The sequence below is a fragment of the Myxine glutinosa genome, chromosome 2, assembly GCF_964187855.1.
Source record: "Myxine glutinosa chromosome 2, kmMyxGlut1.1, whole genome shotgun sequence".
In the NCBI taxonomy this organism is placed as follows: domain Eukaryota; kingdom Metazoa; phylum Chordata; class Myxini; order Myxiniformes; family Myxinidae; genus Myxine; species Myxine glutinosa.
This window is the reverse complement of record NC_136262.1, coordinates 197,361,278-197,378,344: the sequence shown is the minus strand read 5'-3', so window position 1 is coordinate 197,378,344 and position 17,067 is coordinate 197,361,278. Positions and strand designations below refer to the sequence as shown.

Genomic DNA, 17,067 nt, shown 5'->3' with positions numbered 1-17,067 from the left:
TGCCCTGCCACTATTCTTTATCCGTAATACAGGACTTTCTCACTGACGTATTAATGCTGACGAGGCATTTCACACATGCTCTGTGTGTGTTTTCAGTGACTCCCTTCAACAAACTGGCACTTTTAACCTGCCTTTGCTTGGACCTAATGTGTAAGTCAAATAGTATTTCAAACATTATTTTCAGCATATAAAATAAAGAGTGGCAATTTCAGAATGGTTAAGTGTAATTTTTGTGTTCCGGAATGCTAATCGGACTCGCACAAATATGGGAAATACGAAAAATATCCATGGATGAGAGGTATCGAGTTAGTAGCATTTCTGGTTAATCCAAGCAAGCGGTGAAAGTAGATAACACACACACACACACACACACACACACACACACACACACACACACACACACACACACACACACACACACACACACACACACACACACACACACACACACACACACACACACACACATACACACACACACACACACACACACTTCTCCTTTTAGCTATTCAGATGATATTCAGATATTCAGATCTTCAGATGCATGACTCAAGTGTTTGTGTGCTTTCCCTTCTCTTGTCTTCCGCTCCCTCTTTTTATATATTTTGTTTGTCTGGTTGATTTGTTTGTGAAGTAAATGTCAGCTCTTTCACGAGCCTCGATTCAGTATACAAAAAAAAAATAGGGCTGCCAAAGCAGTTTCTTGACCATTGGGCACAATTCTGGACGGGTCGCAAAGTCTCCAACGCAGGGTCCTCGAATGGCTCATTCTTCCCAGTAAGGTGGTACTCATTTCCCGACCCAGAAAGGATGAGTCAACCCACCTGACGTTTTTGTAGTAGCAAGACAGGGGCTTGAACTCAAGACCTTAAGCCAGCAACCTTAACTGTGAAGCCAACACCAAGCTTACTTCACTCAATTGTCCTGATGGTTGCATGGTAAAGAACATCTGAAGCTGTGCATGTGCTGAGATGAGCTCTCAATGTCTTTCGAATCCGCAATGCCCAATGGTTCTCTGAAAGGACTCCGCTGATTGGCCAATAATATTCACACAAGCTTCTTTTTTATCACGACCCAATTTCCGCTATTAGGAAATGTTAAGAAAAATTAAGGAATCCTCCCCTCTCCTCCTCCTCCTTCTCTCCCTGTCTAGCCCTCCTCGTCCTCCCCCCTCCATCCTCCACCTACCCTTCCCATCTCCATCGTTACCTGCATCCCCAGGTTGTCCATCTCCGTCGACTTTCTCCTTCAGCGCTGCCGTTGGAGTTTCCCCTTTCTCCTGTTGTTCTTTCCTATGTTGCCCTGATGTGTTCTGTATCCTATCTCTTCCACGAGCCTTTGTCTTAGACTTAGACCTTAGTTTTGGACCTTACAACTCTTAGTCTTAAAACTCGCCTTCTGACATATCGACCACCTCTTCTGATCTTGGCCAAGTCTTCTGGCTCCTGATTACAATCAGAATCCTCTCCATTTTATATTACTTAAATCTTCTGGAAACTGTTGTGGGGCACGTTCCTTGTATACTCCGTAATGCTGTACCTCCGTAATGCTGCACCTGCCAACTCATTCACCATGGCCCGATCAGCTTTTTGTTTTGGATTTTGCTTACAGAGTGGTTTGCAACCTGGAAAGGTATGAAAACACAATCGAACAAGGCCAAATAATTAGCCTAATCTTACATTGCAGTAAGTGAATACAACCAAAATGGCGGCGCGCACGGCATTATGGGATAGCTCTGAAAACTCTCTATTCACATACACGTCATACAGTATTCTTCATGATTGATTATAACCAGCAGTAAACAACCCGCAAACAAACAACAAACGGAAGGCACACCAGGAATGAATTTCGCTGATGCATTCTAAGCGGTGTATGTGAATATCCATCACGTGACGCACTGTACAACTACCCAGTATCGAATAGGATTTTTTTTCTTCAAACCGATTCATCTGAGTATACGCCGAATGGGTGTACAAGAAAAGCCTAAGATAAAGGAATCGATGGGAAATAAAGAAGAGGACGGGACACGATGTAAGGAATTGGTGGAAGTTTCATTGGAAGTGTTTGTCGGAGTTCGTACGCTCTTCCGGTTAATAATTATGAATTCATTTAAATTCGATCTGATTCCTGTACTACTACTACTAACTATAACTGGCTTAGCCGTAAAAAGTCACATCTATAGCCCGTATTTTATCGATGCTGACGCAGACTGCAAGTCAAGCCCGGGTACCCTGACGCATTTCTGGAAAAGCACGGGTTTTTGGTAAGTGGCCACTCGTCCTCAGAATGTTTCTGTCTGTAATTTGTTTTTCCGTGAAATTTATATAGTTAAAATTGTAAGGGCTAAAGTTGCGTAGTTTGCACGAACATCGTAAAAAATACAAGCAGAAGCCAGAATCAGGAGTGGTAACCAATGCTCCTTCACGAATGCACCGCCTGAAACTGTGCACCTCGTCCTGCTTGTTCTTTGCACATCATGTGGTGTTGAGGTCACTGATGTCCATCATTATTTGGTTTTATTTTCCTGTTTCTGAAAATTTGTTTTTTCTTACCAGCTTTATATGATATTCTGTTTGTTTTTATCAATATTTTCTCTCAGGTTTTTTTTTTATTGAGTGGAGGCTTATTTTCAGTTATAGTTTTGCAGTATTTTCTTGTATCTTCGGCGTTTTTCACTGAAGCAATGCCCTCTGTAGGCGAGAGCAGGAATTTGTAATTTGGACAGGATGCCGGTGATAGCTTGCCTACTCTTCGTGAAGGACACCGTGGGATCTTCACTGTCCACCAAGTAATTTCGGCAGACGAAACGGCAGTTTAGCGTGCATCCGAGGGATGGGACACTCACCCTGCCTGTGGAAAACCAATGAACGAATTTACAATCCAGATCGGCCTGTTTGGTTCTCCCATATCAACATTTGCCTCGTGATGCTACATTGCATGGTCTTCATGACACTCGATAATCCTCATGACACTCTATAGTCTTTGCCTTTTAGTTTCAAATCCCATGTACTTTGTTGACTAGTATACTGCAGAAAAAAGATCTTCAACAACTGAAATTTTCCAGGAGCACTGACTTGTAAACTTTTACATATTAGAAAACTCGGAGCCAGGGTTGGCGTTTGAGATGGCATGAATTGATCAAGGAGAGAATGCAGCTCTGACCCATTTTGTACACTCGTTGTGTGGACCCGGACAGTTCTCTCGAACAAGCTCGCGGTGTAGACCCCACTGATCTATCTCCCAGGATCTCCCAGATCCAGGATGGTGTTACCCCCGCCTTCACAACGTCAGGGCCAAGATAGAGTTAGAGAGAGAAATAGAGAGGGAGACAGACAAAAGGGAAAGGGCCGGTCCATAGGGACTGATCGGCGCTCTGACATATCCGGGGAAAATGGCGAATATTTGGCCATGGACTTTCATTGGGTGGTACAACCACCACAAAGAGGCATCCCCAATAGTTACTGTACACTACTTATTTTATCTTTGGATCAACCATTTTGTCTAACTGGTGAGGACATTACGTTTGAAACGGTCCTGTCCAAGAATGCTTTTCATCGTTTCCAAATTCATGTGATTAATGCACACTGCCCCTTTTTGGTTATGGTCCATGGTAATGTTTTGACAAGAGATCTTGTTCCTTTTTTTAAAGCTATTTCTCATTTTTAGGATGGATCCATTGCTTTTTAAGTTTGTGACTTGTTTGTTTTTCTTTGCTTCTGCAGCCCACCACTTCCACACCAAAATGCTGCCGAATACCTTCTGAGCCAAGATCAACAACTCAACCTGGCCTTTGTAGGCTCAGTGCCACGAGGAGGAATACAGCAGGTCCGTGTCCATTGGATGCTCAATCTCATCTCTGTCCGGTGAGGGTTGGACATTGATGAATGTTATGGTTCTCTGCATGGAGCTCCTGGCAATACAGTTATTACTTTAAAATTAGTTGGGTCAGTACCGGGATTGATGACTTTGAGAGTTGTGAATATCTTTTTTGTACTTTCCATATTGACAGATAAACTCTGACATGACTGCTTATGTGTGGTGCTAAGCATTTTGTATTCAAACCCAAGTAGATTATATATTCCCCCCAAACTTCAGATCCTTACTCGTCCCTTATTTACCAACCAATTGCCCTGATTTACCCCCATTCCCATGCCTCCTCCCCCGAAGCCCTCTCCCTCCCAGAGATCTCCCGATGTCCCTGCTCTCAAATGTTGTACTCGTGTGCTTCCCCCTCTCTCCCGCTCCCTTTATTTTGTCTTATGTGTCCGGCTTTTTTTTTGTCATTAATGTTAGCTCTTACCCGAGCCTCGATCTTGTATACAAAAAAAAAAAAAAAATCCCCAATACATTCCGTCAGCCCACTTGGGGCTATTTATTTATGATGTTCCATATTGATTTACAGAGTTGTCTTTTGTATTCAGTTTGGTTTGGTTGCATATGGTGACCGAACATCAGCCCCCCACAAACGCATCTTCAATTTATAACACTGTCTATGGGAATATCATTTGTGCTATATACACTACTTTCATGGAACGCATATAGTTTGTATAGGGAGGAGTGCCAGTAGTGCCACTCAAGGTGGGGGCATTAAAACTCGTACTAAAATACACATTCTGGGGAAATTAACATGTCCATAAGGTAAGGACGGTTTCTTTGCTAATCAAGATTAATTTTGTTTGCATTGCTACGTCCCGTGGATTCAGTTTCCATATTTTTCCCACCTGCTGTTTATAATTTTATTTTCATATTATTATTATTCTCCACATTTTTACGTCATCCTAGTGACAAATACACCACCCAGGATCGCCCGGGAGGATTGGAGGGACGGAGAGTTGAGGAATTTTTTTTACAGCGTAGCCTGTGGGTGTAGGGCAATGCCATCGGGAACAGCGTTTGTCTGTCCGTATGTCCCCACAAACCAATCGGAGCTGAGGATCTGGTCACATGACGGGGACAGCGTTTAGGAACCATCATAGTGCATATTTTACTGAAAGGAAATATAATAACCTTCTGTGGAACGTTTTGGGGTCCCAGCAGGTGTCGTAAGGTAGGTAGGAGGTTTCGGAAATTCCTCGATGCAGTTGTGATTTTGAAATGCAATCGACACGGACCTTGCTCCCGAATCCGGAAGCGAACAGATGACGACGGTTCGCTGGTTTGATAATATGTCAATGCAATCGTGATTTAACATTATATTTTGATATATGAATAGTATAGTATTCATTTGTGATTGAAATGATGAATGATGCTGTTCGGTTCGGTATTGTTAGTTAGGGTGACGGTTTAGTGGGGGATTTTGAGGAAATGGTGGAGGGGAGGTTGGGGGGGGGGGGGGGAGTTGTGGGGTTGTCGTGGGTATTGTTAGTTAGGGTGACGGTTTATTGGGGGATTTTGAGGAGATGGTGGCGGGGAGGGTGGGGGGAGGGGGGAGTTGTGGGGTTGGCGTGGGTATTGTTAGCTAGGGTGACGGTTGAAGGGGGATTGTAGAGGGATGGTGTAGGGTGGTCGTGGGTATTGTTAGCTAGGGTGACGGTTGAAGGGGGGTTGTAAGGGGATGGTGGAAGGGGGTAAAGGAGGTGTGGGGATGGCATGGGTATTGTTAGCTAGGGTGACGGTTGAAGGGGGATTGTAGAGGGATGGTGTAGGGTGGTCGTGGGTATTGTTAGCGAGTGTGACGGTTGAAGAGGGATTTTGAGGAGATTGTGGAAGGGGGATGAGGGGGGAAGAGGTGAGTGTGGTTTGGTCGGGGGTGTTGTTCTATAGGGTGACGGTTGATATTTGTTTTTTTCTGGAAAATTGAGATACTTCAAAAACCAAGGCCACCTAAGTTGAACAGAGATCCAGCAATATTACCAAAGGAAATAATCAAGAAATCCAAGTCAAATCAGTTGTATCAGCAGAAAATATCCTCCAATAAGAGATGTTAAAAAATGTGTTGTACGCTTGGAACAACGACGCCCATAGGGTCGCCGGTAGGGCAGGTACTCGGCTAGTAATAATAATAATAATAATAATAATTATCTATCTATAATTCCAGCAATCTCTGTGTGTGTGTCTGTCTGTGTGTTTGTCTGTGACCGCTGTTTCTCGACAACCACGGGTCCGATATACTTTTAACTTGCCAGGTATATTGCTGGGGACCCGAGGATGTGCCTTTTCAAGGTTTCATATTAATCGGACAATTACTTACCGAGCGATGTCCAAAAAACGATTCAACCAATCAGAGAGCAGCGAACTAGCGCGTGTGCCGAACGTGGCGGACACACTCTGCCTCGGATGGCACATTTGAGAGCGTATTCATTTATTTCACGTTTGCAAACTATGTTGGCGCTATGTTGGCGTTAAACGATGTTTTAAAACTAATAAAAACGAATTTGCGATTCATTCGCTTTCCTGCGCGTTTGTGTACGCGATGGCGATTTCTTTACCAAACTCCGGAAGCCGTTCGCTTTGGACCGAACCATTTCATGTAAATAGAGGGGGGGGTTCTGTGGTCGTTGCGAATGGACCAAACCATTCATGTAAATAGAGGGGGGGGATTGTCACTGTACTCGCAAGCCGTTCGCCGTTCGCTTTGGCGTTGCGAATGGACCAAACCATTTCATGTAAATAGAGGGGGGGGATATAATTTTAGATAGATATATAGTACGGGCATATATATAGTACGGGCATGCCCTAGTAATAATAATAATAATAAAAACTTGTCTTTATTTTTTTTAATGCATGGATTTGTCAAAAAACTGTGACTTTTTATTAGAAGGGGATGTGTGTGTGTGTGTGTGTGTGTGTGTGTGTGTGTGTGTGTGTGTGTGTGTGTGTGTGTGTGTGTGTGTGTGTGTGTGTGTGTGTGTGTGTGTGTGTGTGTTTGTGAATCTTTTGTTTATAATGGTAAAATGTGTGTATTTTATTTCTCACTCATTTTGGGGACTTAAATGATTAGTGTCATGTTAAAACTTGATGTGACGGTAGATAAGATCTGGCGATGACGTCACGGCCGACATTTTTGTGGGGCTCCGGTACCTCAAAATTTGGCACGACACCTCCAGTGATAGGACCAGGGGACATAGCCTGAGAGTATGTAGTGTTACGTGCTCCTCCCCGACCCCCTGGTCACGGTGTACCTCCGAGCCCCGAGAGGAGTCAGGGCAGAAAAGTGTGTTATCCTGTGTCAAAAACAATGGTGAAACCACACCAATTGTTACCAACAAACAAATATTGTATTAAAAATCACACAAGAATAACAATACAACAATAATAGGAATCAAAAGTACAACCAATGTATATCTTATGATGGTACCATCAGCTAATATAAGGTAACTCACTGTGCTCCAAGTGAGTGAAAAAAGAACATTCCCCAATGTCTCTATATTCCCATCTTCAAGCTCAAAGTTGATCCCCTCCAGCGATCGTCAGAGCAATGTCGAATCGAAAACAGAATCCCGTTCAGATAACGGGCCCAGTCACGCCGCCAAAACTGCACAAAGGCGTACGCGGCCAAAGCAGCGCAAAGAGTCAAGCGGCCCAAAGCTGCCTAAAAGCGCACTCAAGGCGTCTGGGAAATCACACCCTCTGGTATGGATGTTTTACAGCTCCAAATCGGCGAACCTCAGGTTTGCCTTCAAAATCCGTGTTGCACACACACATCCCAGATAGACGTCTAAATGGTGAAAACGGCTGACGCGAAGCAAAGACCTTTCGCGATGAGCAAAGCGCGTGAGTCAAAATGGCCGACGGCGCATTCTCGAGACGCAACGACCCGACGATGATTCCTCGGAATCCAACGCCAAACCTGACACGCAGGTTGATCAGTCACAGCGATAACAACTCAATCGCAGGAATCCCTTTTCCCAGGAAACCCAAAGTTCACTCGTGACTCTTGCTCGACAACGTTCGATCCAGACCGCAAAGCAACCAGCTTCTTGTCCGACTTTACTTCGCTCCGCCCTTTTTTCTCCTCGTCTTCTGCCGGTTTGTCGTCCGGTTCCCGATCCGGTTTCCTGTTTCTTTTAACATTAATTTTTAACTTTTGAAACTAGAAATATCTATTCCCTTTAAATGACAACAATAATAATACATGGAATCAGAAATATTTACAGTGGATGCAAACCACCACAACGGAAGTGACGAATCCGTAACACTTCCCCCCCCCCCCCCTCAAGAAAGAAAGTTTGAACATAGTGAAAACTTTCTTTGTCGGCAAAATTCTCCCAACAAACAAAAGTAAACTCACACCCAAATCATCAATTCCCATGAGCAACGATTAATCACTATTTCCCAAAAATAAAGCAACAAAACTTCAAACAACCTACAGAGATCTCCAAAGTTAGTTCACTCTGGACAAAGCATCCGCCACGACATTGTCCCTGCACTTTACATGCTCAATCTCCAAGTTGAACTCCTGTAAAGCCAAACTCCATCTCATCAACCTCTGATTTTTATTTTTCATTGTTTGAATGAAGGTTAAGGGGTTGTGATCAAAAATCCAAAGTCAAGCAAATCCATAGCACTTTTTTAAGGGAGGCCGACCTGAGAGCCAGGTTTCATGGTGGTTGGGTGGTGAGGCCTGGAAGTATTCACTACATGGACGCCTTTAGGAACGTGGAGTTCACGGTTAATCTGTATAGGAATCTTGGCTAGGCTGCTCCGCAGCATTCAGTGCTTCAAACTCTTCCTAACTTTCATAATAATCACGGTTGGGGAGCTTGTCGCTGTAGTCACGGGAATAGCGGTCTCCTTCTCGGCCACTACCCTGATAATCATCCGTGCAGGAGCTGCCGTAACTCTGGGAGCCTCCATAGTAATCTCGACTGCGGCCACCACCAAAACTACCACTCCCACCCCGGGAGCCATAGCCACCCCTGAAGCTACCTCCACGTTTTCTTCCTCCGTAGCCCCTTCGACGCCCATGGCCTGCCTTCCCTACTGTTATGGTCCGACCATCCAAATCCTTGCCATTCAAATTCTTTTCTGCATCTTTGGCGTCCTTTGTGTTTTCAAACGTGACAAAGCCAAACCTTCTTGACTTTTGCGTCTCCCTATCTTTTATCAGCCGCACTTCCAAGAGTGGTCCATATTGGCCGAAGACAGAGTCCAGAACAACTTCCCTTGTTTTGAAGTTCAGTCCTCCTACAAAGAGCTTGCCAACATTGCCTCCATCCATGACTTGTGTGTGCTGACTCTTAGTTTTTGGGTACCTGACAAGACGTGCCGGTGCAAAGCGTGACGTCAGTACCTTCCTCTTCTCTTCAGAGTGCTTCCTACCCATAGCACGAGTCGCGGCACAGGAGGGAAAGATACCCGGAATCTTCTGCTCTAACCGTGCAGTGTTATTTTCCATGCGAGGCTTTTCAACAAACATCGGGTTACCAGAGACTTGACCACTGGCCAAATCATTCCCGATAACAAAAGATATTCCTTCTACAGGAAGAGTGGCTTGTAAACCTACGGTGACCGGTCCTGACACCAAATCAGACTGCAAATGGATGACATGAAGTGGGGCTCTAACATAGCCACCAACCCCCTGTAAACGAACGCTAACACCAGTTGCCGTCTTCTCTGACAATGGCAAAATGCCTTCAAGCATCAAAGATTGATGTGCTCCTGTGTCCCTCAATCCTTTGTTTTCACTGGTCACAAATTACCCATCTCGCATTGCGCGGCGGCCATTTTGATACCCAAGCTAATCTGTCCGTGTGCGCTGATATTGATTTGTTGCGTTGGTTTATGGTGAATGCGGATCGCAAAAAGTCTGTTTTATAAAGTAATTTTGTTTGTTTTGTCACGTTCATGTGGAGTGTGGTGCCATCTAGTTTATATTACGTATTGTTGCCCAACAAACACAGAACATTCGGTTTAAGTTTGCCGTGGACCAGTGAACTGGTGAACACCTGGGCAGTGGGTCAACCTGCAACCAACTACCTGTAGAACAGACTTGGAGTGTACGTAAGGATACGGTAGATCCAGGCTTGAGTATGGCTAGCAGTGCGAGTGCCAACCTTGGCTACCAAGAGACGCTCCCCCCGGACGTTCTTGTTCGTTACAAAGAGAAGATTTCTGTCATTGGGTGTGACCCTTATGGTCTATCAAATGATCAATTTGAGAAGAATGTGAGCAAGTGGCCTCAGGTGACCCACATCGACGTGATCAACTACCTGTTGTTCAGCAAATCGGCCTATACCAAAGATGAGTTGAAGAAGTATAAATCCCTCGAGGCATACAGGTTGTACCAAGATGGATGGGTGCGACAAATCCTACACAAAGAACTGAATGACGTCCACTTGATTCGATCCAAGGTATTAATATATTAAACAAACATGTATTTTTTAAAGCTGCTTGTGTTAATGTTATGGACCTGATTGATTAAGTGCCCTCCATTTGTTCAAATGTATGTATTGTATTCAATATCATTAATGATTATAGTAATTGTATGGTTATACAATGAAACATGTTCTTACTTACTGTTAACAAAATGCTCGGAGCAGACAGGTGTGCGATCCCACTGTGATTCTGTTTGTATGTCACTGCGATTGATGGCAGCCTTCCACAAACGCCGCCTCTCTTCACTTAAATTTCTTGTTTCCTCACCCTGATTCAGTAGAAGTTTGGGCGTTTTGTAAAACTTGACTCCTGGCCTAACGCCTGGCCTGTTTGAACAACGAAATACGCCGCAAATTGGCATGACTGGTCGTGAACAAAAACTATTTAATGTGAATCCGCTGACGACGTTGTTCGAGAGGGTATCAAAATGGCCGAGGTGTCCCAGGGTGCCCTGCGCATGTGCTCCGATGACGTCACAAGAAAACAAGCAATACCCTAACAGGTCTCTGGTTAGTCACGTCTCCATCCAGTGACACAAACCCTTCTGAAATAAAAGGTTTGTAACCCTCTTGAGCAAGGTTGTTCTGTGATGCCGTAACTTTGGCATGGGACCTTCACAAGGCACTGTCCTCCAAGGACGATTTCTCACATTTGCCAATGCATTCGGAGTTGTACTAGTCTGACTCCGCTCCTGATTTTTCCTTTCCAGGGCATAACACTGGGACATCAAGTGTCCAGGTTTCTTGGAAAAAGCGCAAGTAGGCCCAGAGGAGAAACTCGTGCTCTGCCTCGAGCCCCCCCCCCCCCCCCCGGAAGATAAGTCTGTATTGGAACTGTAGACTTCTGATCCCGAAGAGTCGCGGTATCAGATCTGTCCTCATAGTTATCTCTAGGCCGCCCCCATGAATCTTCGTTCTCCGCACCGGATGTTACCATAACTCCCCTGGCGAACTCTAGGCGGGAAGTTAGGTTTGTGGAACCCCATCCTGTGTGTCAAGGCATAGTCATCTGCCACGGTTGCTGCCTCATACAACTCTGGTACCTTCTTTTCCTCCAGATGTACTTTAATGTCCTCGTGGACACACTGTTTGAATTCCTCCACCAAGATCAATTGTCGCAACTGTTCGAAGTCTTTCCCAATCCCCTTCGAATCACACCACCGATCAAACATGGTTTCCTTCATTCTGGCAAACTCCACATGGGTCTCACTCTCCCTCTTCCTGGCATTCCGGAATTTTTGCCGGTAAGCTTCAGGGACCAATTCATATGCTTTGAGAATGGCTTTCTTCACTATCTCATAATCTGCACAGTGGTCAATCGGTAAAGCCGAAAATATATCTTGAGCTTTACCCACCAAAACACTTTGCACAAACATAGTCCAGGACCCCACAGGCCATTTTAACATTTGAGCCACTTTCTCAAAGTCTAAAAAAAACTTGGCTACCTCTTTTTCATTGAAGGGTGGAACCAGCCTCACATGTTTACCAACATCCCAAGTGTTCTGACTAGTTGTCGAACTAGCCGGCATGGATACGACTTCTCTCCGTTCTCTCATTAATTCCAGTTCCTTGAGTTTAATTTCCCTCTGACCTCTAAAGCCTCTAAAGTGGCCTCTAAAGGTGGTTATTATTATATATACTCCATGTCACGTTCCTTTAACTCCCTTTCGGCTCTTCTTTCCTCTGCTCGTTTCTCCTCGAGTTCTCGTTCCTGGTCTACTCTTTTTTCCACGAGTTCTCTTTCAGCTCTCCTTTCCTCTGTTCTTCTCTCCTCGAGTTCCCTTGCAGCTCTCCTTTCCTCTGCTCTTTCCCCTGCTCTTCTTTCTTCTGCTTTCCTTTCCTCTGCTTTTAACCTTTCCTGGCTCTGCAGTTGCATCTCCATTTTCCAGAGCTCCACATTTTCTTTTTCCTCTGGTACCCAATCCAAGACTACCTCTGTCCATGTGCCCTGTCCCACCAGAGATTCTATCACCAATCTCTGCATCTCTGCTTTCTTCATATTAACTCGGACATCCAAGTTAAAATGTCTGGCCAATAGCAAGAGTTCCGATTTTTTTTAACGCTTGGAACTGTGCCTCACTAGGGAACGCCGCAAACTGTTCTTCGTCAAACACCATGGTGACTATCAGTTAGCACCTGTTAACCTTCACACAAAAATTTCCAATTTTTTTTGAAAAATTTGGGAATGTTGGAAAAAAATTCCAAATTTGGGAATTTTGGGAATGCTAGGGAATTCTATCCCGGACGAATGTTATCAGGGAATTTGCTCCCGGGCGAGTGTTATTAGGGAATTTAATCCCGGATGAAGACCCAATTTAGAGCCCCTGAGTCAATTGGACGAGCCCCCAATTTCTGTTACGTGCTCCTCCCCGACCCCATGGTCACGGTGTACCTCCGAGCCCCGAGAGGAGTCACGGCAGAAAAGTGTGTTATCCTGTGTCAAAAATTAATGGTGAAACCACACCAATTGTTACCAACAAACAAATATTGTATTAAAAATCACACAAGAATAACAATACAACAATAATAGCAATCAAAAGTACAATCAATGTTTATCTTATGATGGTACCATCAGCTAGTATAAGGTAACTCACTGTGCTCCAAGTGAGTGAAAAAAGAACATTCCCCAATGTCTCTATATTCCCATCTTCAAGCTCAAAGTTGATCCCCTCCAGCGATCGTCAGAGCAATGTCGAATCGAAACCAAAATCCCGTTCAGATAACGGGCCCAGTCACGCCGCCAAAACTGCACAAAGGCGTACGTGGCCAAAGCAGCGCAAAGAGTCACGTGGCCCAAAGCTGTGTAAAAGCGCACTCAAGGCGACTGGGAAATCACACCCTCTGGTATGGATGTTTTGCAGCTCCAAATCGGCGAACCTCAGGTTTGCCTTCAAAATCCACGTTGCACACACACATCCCAGATAGACGTCTGAATGGTGAAAACGGCTGATGCGAAGCAAAGACCTTTCGCGATGAGCAAAGCGCGCGAGTCAAAATGGCCGACGGCTTGTTCTCGAGACGCAACGACCCGACGATGATTCCTCGGAATCCATCGCCAAACCTGACATGCAGTTTGATCAGTCACAGCGATAACAACTCAATTGCAGGAATCCCTTTTCCCAGGAAACCCAAAGTTCACTCGTGACTCTTGCTCGACAACATTTGATCCAGACCGCAAAGCAACCACCTTCTTGTCCGACTTTACTTTGCTCCGCCCTTTTTTCTCCTCGTCTTCTTCCGGTTTGTCGTCCTGTTCCCGATCTGGTTTCCTGTTTCTTTTAACATTAACTTTTGAAACTAGAAATATCTATTCCCTTTAAATGACAACAATAATAAGACATGGAATCGGAAATATTTACAGTGGATGCAAACCACCACAACGGAAGTGACGAATCCGTAACAGTAGGAGTAGAGTTAAGACAGTAAGTAGTACGGCAAGGGTCTTTCACTCAGAGAGTAGTTACCTCCGCCACCAAAGGTCCTGCCAACATCCCAATACCCTGCTATCTCCAATACATCCATGTGCCTATCTACAGACTTGGCATTTAATATGGAATATTTTTTTTGTGGGGTGAACTTACTTTTCAAGATAACTTAGAACCAAAAGTTCATTGGAATTATGTTGAAATTATTCCAGATTTTGTTAATGTGACCTTTAAAAGAAACAAAAACCACATTTCACATTTCGAAGCAAATAAATTGATCCTTGAAAGTGATGTAAACTCATATCGAACTCAATTCACGGACAGTTCTGTGTTAAACTTCTGTACGTTTTCCAGAAGTATCACTTTATTTTGCACATTAGCCAAAAAAAATTCAACAAAAACAAAAGCTAAATTACGACTGGGATTACAGACAGTAAAATTACAGTTCAGTACTTCGTGTAACCCCCACGAGCATTCAGGAGAGCACGTACACATCGGGGCATGCTGTTCACGAGATTTGCCACGGTTTGGACAGGAATCGCTTGCCATGCAGTGACAATAGTCTTCTGCAATTCACGCACAGAGGTAAGCTGCTGGTCCAAGTTGTCGATTTGACGCGTTAATTCTGCCCACAGGTTCTCTATCGGATTCATATCCGGGGACATGGCAGGCCACTCCATATGCTCTACACCACGGTCAGCAAGAAAGTGTTGGATCATGAGAGCACGATGAGGCCGTGCATTGTCATCTTGGAAGACAAAGTTTCCTCGAAAGGCTGCATGAGCAAATGGAAGCAATGTTTCTTCCAGAATGACCCTGTACTTGAACTGGTTCAGGTTTCCATTCAGAACAACCAGGTCAGTTTTTCTCCCTGCATGAAAAGCAGCCCAAACGGTCACCCCACCACCTCCAGCTTGGACTCTTGGCACTATACAATTTTCGTTGTGGGCTTCATGCACTTGTCTGCGCACTCGGACGCGGCCGTCTTGACGATAGACCAGAAATCTAGATTCGTCACTGAAGGTCACGTGATTCCAGTGTCCTGTCTGCCATTGACGGTGCTCTCTGGCCCACTGCACTCGGCGCTGGCTGTGTTGTCTGGTCAAGCGTGGCTTTCTCAGGGGATGCCTGGCACAATAGCCTGCTTGAACCAGTCGTTGGTTGACTCGCCTTCTGGATACAGGCACATTTGTCAGTTGCTGCCACTCAGCCCTAAGCCGATTAGCTGACTTGGTACGGCCATTGCAGACTAACCGGTGCAGCTGGCGATCATCTCTCCTTGTGGTTCTGCGTGGACGTCCTGGCCTCGGTATTGGAGTCGGGACACCCCTCTGAGCATTTCGTTTCAGGATCTTTGACACCTGATCTTGAGTGATGCCATACTGCTGGGCAATAGCACGCTGTTGCATGCCAGAATTTCGTAAAGCCACCACTCCATGACAAACAGCATTGTCAAGTTGTCAGACCATCTCCAGAGGAAGCGGAAATAACTTTTGTAGATGTGCAGCAGTTGTTTTCCACTAATACAGAACGCAACAACCCTTATATACCCGATTGTGAAGCCAATCGTCAAATGTACCTGTCCTTACATTTTGTCATGCCACCTGTGATATAATCTTGTTATTGACATCTTGCTGCGAAAGACAATCAGTGACATGGTTCTTTCAACAAAGACATCACCGACGGGTAAAAGAAACTCACCATATTGATATACTGAGTTCAGAAAGTAAACCCAAGTCAAGAAAAAAAAAAATTCCATATTAAATGCCAAGTCTGTAATTCCACTTTAAACTTTGCCATTATTTCTGCTGCCACTACCTTTACAGGGAGACCATTCCATGCATTATACAGGGGAGGTTATGTTTTCGCCCCTGTCTGTCCGTTTGTTTGTCTGTCTGTCCGTTTGTGAACAAAATATCTCAAAATGTTGTGGACGGATTCGGACGACGTTTGGCAGAGATGTGTAGCGTGTGTAACAAGGACGAAATGATTCGATTTTGGTGAAGATCCGGATCCGGATCCGGCTACTATAATTTTTTAAGTGATTCTTCACCATTGGGAGATATATGGCCAAAAACGATACATAGCAGGATATCTCAAAATGGTATGGACGGATTTGGACGAAACTTGGTGGACCGGTTGGGTGTCTGACAAGGACGATTCGATTAGATTTTGGTGAAGATCTGAATATGTATTCGGATATGATAATTGTTTAATTTTTAAAATGATTCTTCACCATTGAATGATCAGGCTAAATCCTACATTTAGCAGGATATCTCAAAAAGTTGTGGACGGATTTGGACGAAACTTGGTGGACCGGCTGGGTGCCTGACAAGGACGATTCGATTAGATTTTGGTGAAGATCTGAATATGGATTCGGATATGAGAATTGTTTAATTTTTTTAATGATTCTTCACCATTGAATGATCGGGCTAAATCCAACATATAGCACGATATCTCAAAACGTTGTGGCCGGATTTGGACGAAACTTGGTGGACCGGTTGGGTGTCTGACAAGGACGATTCGATTAGATTTTGGTGAAGATCTGAATATGGATTCGGATATAAGAATTATTTAATTTTTTTAAATGATTCTTCACCATTGAGAGATCGGGCCAAATCCAACATATAGCAGGATATCTCAAAAAGTTGTGGACGGATTCGAACGAAACTTGGAGGACCGGTTGGGTGTCTGACAAGGACGAGTCGATTAGATTTTGGTGAAGATCTGAATATGGATTCGGATATGAGAAATATTTAATTTTTTAAATGATTTTTCACCATTGAGAGATAGGGCCAAATCCAACATATAGCAGGATATCTCAAAAAGGTATGGATGGATTTGGACAAAACCTGGTGGACCGGTTAGGAATCTGACAAGGACGATTCGTTTCGATTTTGGTGAAGATCCAGATGCGGATCCAGCTAGGATAATTTTTAAAGTGATTCTTCATCATTGGGAGATAGGGCCAAAAACGATACATAGCAGGATATCTCAAAAAGTGGTGGACGGATGATTTTGATTAAATGTGATTCTGTATTGTGATTTTCTGGTCTACTCTGGGATACAAAACATAAACTGTTCACCCGACGGAGGTATGCCCTCTACTGAGTGCCGTTCTTGTTAATGCATGGAATGGTCTCCCTGCAAAGGTAGTGGCAGCAGAAATAGTGGCTAAGTTTAAATTGGAATTCGATAGGCACATGGATGTATTGGAGATAGAGGGGTATTGGGATATTGGCAGGACTTTTCAGTAGCTTGAGTATGAATGGGTGATTGTGTGCATCTGTGTGGAGTATTATGCATGTAGGGGACTCGTCAAGCGG

The 17,067-nt window shown here is 44.4% G+C and overlaps 1 protein-coding gene across 3 annotated transcripts in view; it reads left to right on the top strand.

Annotated features, from left to right (window-relative positions):
- Window positions 1-1,893: 1,893 nt before the first annotated feature.
- LOC137420957 (uncharacterized) overlaps window positions 1,894-17,067 on the top strand; it is a 41,084-nt gene continuing 25,910 nt past the window's right edge. For 2 of the 3 annotated variants that reach the window (XM_078772151.1, XM_078772150.1), the window contains exons 1-2: window positions 1,894-2,263; window positions 3,723-3,863. In XM_078772151.1, coding sequence (XP_078628277.1) covers window positions 1,965-2,263; window positions 3,723-3,863 — 440 coding nt within the window. In that variant the 5' untranslated portion in view covers window positions 1,894-1,964. Of the gene's footprint in view, window positions 2,264-2,423; window positions 2,490-3,722; window positions 3,864-17,067 lie in introns of those variants that run through there. The other variant, XM_078772152.1, reaches the window with a different exon arrangement.